General features: G+C 30.2%; 2 protein-coding genes across 2 annotated transcripts in view; both read right to left on the bottom strand.

Moving 5' to 3' along the window:
* LOC108694011 (RE1-silencing transcription factor B-like) overlaps nucleotides 1-555 on the bottom strand; it is a 2,543-nt gene extending 1,988 nt beyond the window's left edge. Inside the window, exon 1 of the mRNA XM_018203253.1 lies at nucleotides 399-555. Within this exon, the coding sequence (XP_018058742.1) occupies nucleotides 399-555 (157 nt within the window). The remainder of the gene's footprint in view (nucleotides 1-398) is intronic.
* Nucleotides 556-1,231: 676 nt separating this feature from the next.
* LOC108693980 (zinc finger protein 425-like) overlaps nucleotides 1,232-3,582 on the bottom strand; it is a 6,511-nt gene continuing 4,160 nt past the window's right edge. The window contains exon 4 of the mRNA XM_018203226.1: nucleotides 1,232-1,509. Coding sequence (XP_018058715.1) covers nucleotides 1,232-1,509 — 278 coding nt within the window. The remainder of the gene's footprint in view (nucleotides 1,510-3,582) is intronic.

The raw sequence follows: 3,582 nt of genomic DNA, 5'->3' as shown, positions 1-3,582 counted from the left end.
ATAATAATAATAATAAAAATAATAATAATAATAATAATAATAATAATAATAATATAAAAGAACTGTTCCTTAATAATTTCTGTCGATTAAAATGTTATAAAAATTAAAATTTTTGTTTAACTGTCGTCATCGCTTTTTTGATAGTAAAAATTTTTAATTATTTGATTGTTTATAACAAAAAATATTAAATCTGTATACCTTTTATGGTATTTTCAAAAGATAAACATTTTCAGTACACTCCAGTACAACATATATATAAAACATCATTTTATACAAATATTTACATATGTTTAAACATCAGTCTAAACACTTATTTTGGAAGAAATTAATCAGATTTTTTTACTGCTGAAAAATATCGATGACATCGTAGTTTTGATGTTTCACCCGAATATGCTTACGTACATCGGTCTTGATTTTGCACAAGTAATCGCAGTAGGGACATTTGAACCTGGGCTGCTGGCCACATTGGTAACGAAGGTGACTTATCAAATTCTTTTTCCACGCAAAGACACTTCGGCAATTCGGATTAGGACACGGAATCTTGATTGACTTCATACGCTTCAGTCTCTTAGTGCGATAGGCTGGCGATAGGCACTGCGTGGATTCTTTATCTGAAAAAGTAACGACTCGTTGGCGATAAAATGCTCATCGAAACTCGTGCGAAAAGGCAGAGTATATGCCGCTAATTTCCTGAAACCTTGAACGAGAAAATGTCATTTTGTGCACAAAATCACAAATAATTACTTTAAACGAAATCCTTTCCGTGTAGATTTCTTTCTTCTTTCTTTTTGAAACTTAAAATCGCAATTCTTAGGTCATTGAACAGCCGGGACCACATAAGGTACATCATTTTATAATTAGACTATTTTATATTTAGATGTTCATCACACATGCAACATTCTCACTAGGCTGTGTTTGAAAGCGAATAAAACGCGAATGTGCATTTATTTTTATATGTTTATTCATCTAATCATTTCAATATTTCTGCGTATTTCTAAGTACAATTTTGATCGAGTACTCGAAAGCACATGCAGCTTTTTTAATAGACTTGGCATTACAACGACACGATCACTAATATTACCTTGCAATCCGGGGAGATAGACAATCAGAAAAAAGTATAGATTGAAGCCAAAGTCGCATAGATTCATGAATCTATAGAACAGACAGATTTATTTATTTATCGATAAACGAAAGAAAAATGCGCAGCTAGTGCTTATTAATCATGTCGCACTTATACTGTCCCTTGAAACAAATCAACAACATAAATCTTCCGATTATTGTGTCTGCGGAGGAGATGCTTGCTGACATTGCCCTTGAGTTTGCCGTAATAATCACAGTAAGGGCATTTGAAGCGCGGCTGGAGGCCGCATTCGTACTTCAGATGCCGTGTTAAATTTCTCTTCCAGTTGAAGACGCGACCGCAATTATGATTCGGGCAAGGGAATCTGATACTAGCGTCGGCATCGCTGGAGAACGATTTGCTGAAGGCTTTAAAAGATCCATTAACATCTGTAAGCAAAAAAAACAGACAGAGCGCCCAGTCAGTCCTACGCAAAGTCCTTCAAGATAACATGCCGAAGAAACCGATCGTTTCATCACGAAGAAATGAAGAATAACAAACACGTAAAATAAGAATGAGTTGATAAATAAAGATGTAGCAACGTAAAAGTAAAATATTTGATGTTTATGAACATCACACTTAATACATTTATCCATTAAATTTTGCATGGAAAAAGTATCTTCAGATCCAAAATGCAATCAGAACATCACATAATAATTAACCATTAGTCGTGTTTTTTCATTAAATCTCATCACCTCACGTTTAAATAAAAATCGTAATATATATTTACCTGCAAAATCAATACATCTGAAAAAAGAAATTATTAGCGACTTATGACTTGCTACGCACTTATATGAAAATATGAAATAATAACATCAAAAAGATCATTTTCTTGATTACATTATTCTGAAAAAGGACAGAATGTAGGAAATTGTGGAAATTAATAAGGAAATTTAAGGAGGATAAAGATAATTTCTATTTTTTTTTGTATAAGAAATAATTTCACACAAAACATCAGAAGTATTGAAAGATCAAAGAATTAATATCTAAATATTACAAACATCAATATTACATACATATGTTTCTGTTTATTATAAACTTTTTAATTATTTAATATTATTTACGTTTTAAAAAATATAAACTGAAATGAAATTAAAATTATTTATTTAAAAAAAAATCTAATCTTCGTCTTCATTGATATGATAATCTCAATTGTACAACATATCAAATGCACACATTCTTGCATAATAACAAGAAACGTAAAAGTTTCACGAGATTGCTCTACGCAAGACAAGAATTCTTGAAGATGTCTATAATGCAGATTACGATGTTTTTATGTTTCCTGGTAATGTATTTGTGCTGTTAGCTTAATACGTACAATAAAAATATTTGAAATATAGCACTGATAATACATATTTGAGATGCCCATTTCATTTCTTTTCCATTTGAAAACTCTAGTGCTATGAAAATTAAGAATAAAAAATTCTTTTAATTCCTTTTAACTTAAGAACATATAATGTAGCATTATAATTGTCGCGTACCAGTTTGAAAAGAATTTCTATATAGATACTTCTATAAGTCAAATATTTTGGCACTTATACTTGACAAAAGAACATTATACGTAGAATAGATTCTAAGGTAATAAGAAAATTAGACTTGATTCTTCTAAATATTGTTCTGTCACACTGCAATCATATATGTTTAAAGAAATCTGTACACATAATTTAATCTAAAAGTAATTGCAAGTTTAAGTAATCTCATTTTATTGATATTCTTATATCTTAAATTACATGCATAATCGTTAAAAAATGATAATCGCAGAATAATATATGTAAATTCATAGACGAAAATAGAAGACAAAACATTCATAATCATTCATTCAATATTAATTCGAAATTATATAAATTTAATTTATAAGATACAAGTCTAAATTGAATATATTACAAATACCTGTTCTTATATTTTTGCGATATATATAGTTTTGATTTCTAAAAATATTAATCCTTTATCTTTCCATAAAATATTAATAATAATAATTTTTTGGATATTTCTTTACATTAGGGGATACCTTTTTGATGACTTTGATCTGTATTATCAAGATCATGATGGGTATATGACTTTCCACGCGAAGTGAGGTCTACTCCACTTCCTCCCCAATCTAGAAGAAAGTCGATGAGGTGAGCCTCGCTTCACATGGAAAGAACACCCTTAAGCAAAACAGAAGTAGGATGGATCTCTCACTTGGTGATTGGGATGAAAAATTGAACGCTCCTAGATGGGAGGGGAGAAGGGGGGGGAGGGAGGTGGACTTCTCTTCGCGTGGAAAGAATAGGTATAGGATAGTTTTTAATATTATATATGGTAAGAAGACATTATTTTTTAAACTTTATTTCTTAATAATTTTTAAACAAATAGTGATCCCCATCTAAAACCTTTCGAAGATCACTTATATGCATCATCCATCATGTACAAGGTGTCAGATACAAAAAATAATGAAATTTGAAATGTTGAAAATGAGTTTT

This window comes from Atta colombica, unplaced genomic scaffold, assembly GCF_001594045.1.
Source record: "Atta colombica isolate Treedump-2 unplaced genomic scaffold, Acol1.0 scaffold112, whole genome shotgun sequence".
In the NCBI taxonomy this organism is placed as follows: Eukaryota; Metazoa; Arthropoda; class Insecta; order Hymenoptera; family Formicidae; genus Atta; species Atta colombica.
Note: the sequence above shows the minus strand (reverse complement) of the source record. Positions and strands in the feature narration are given on the sequence as shown.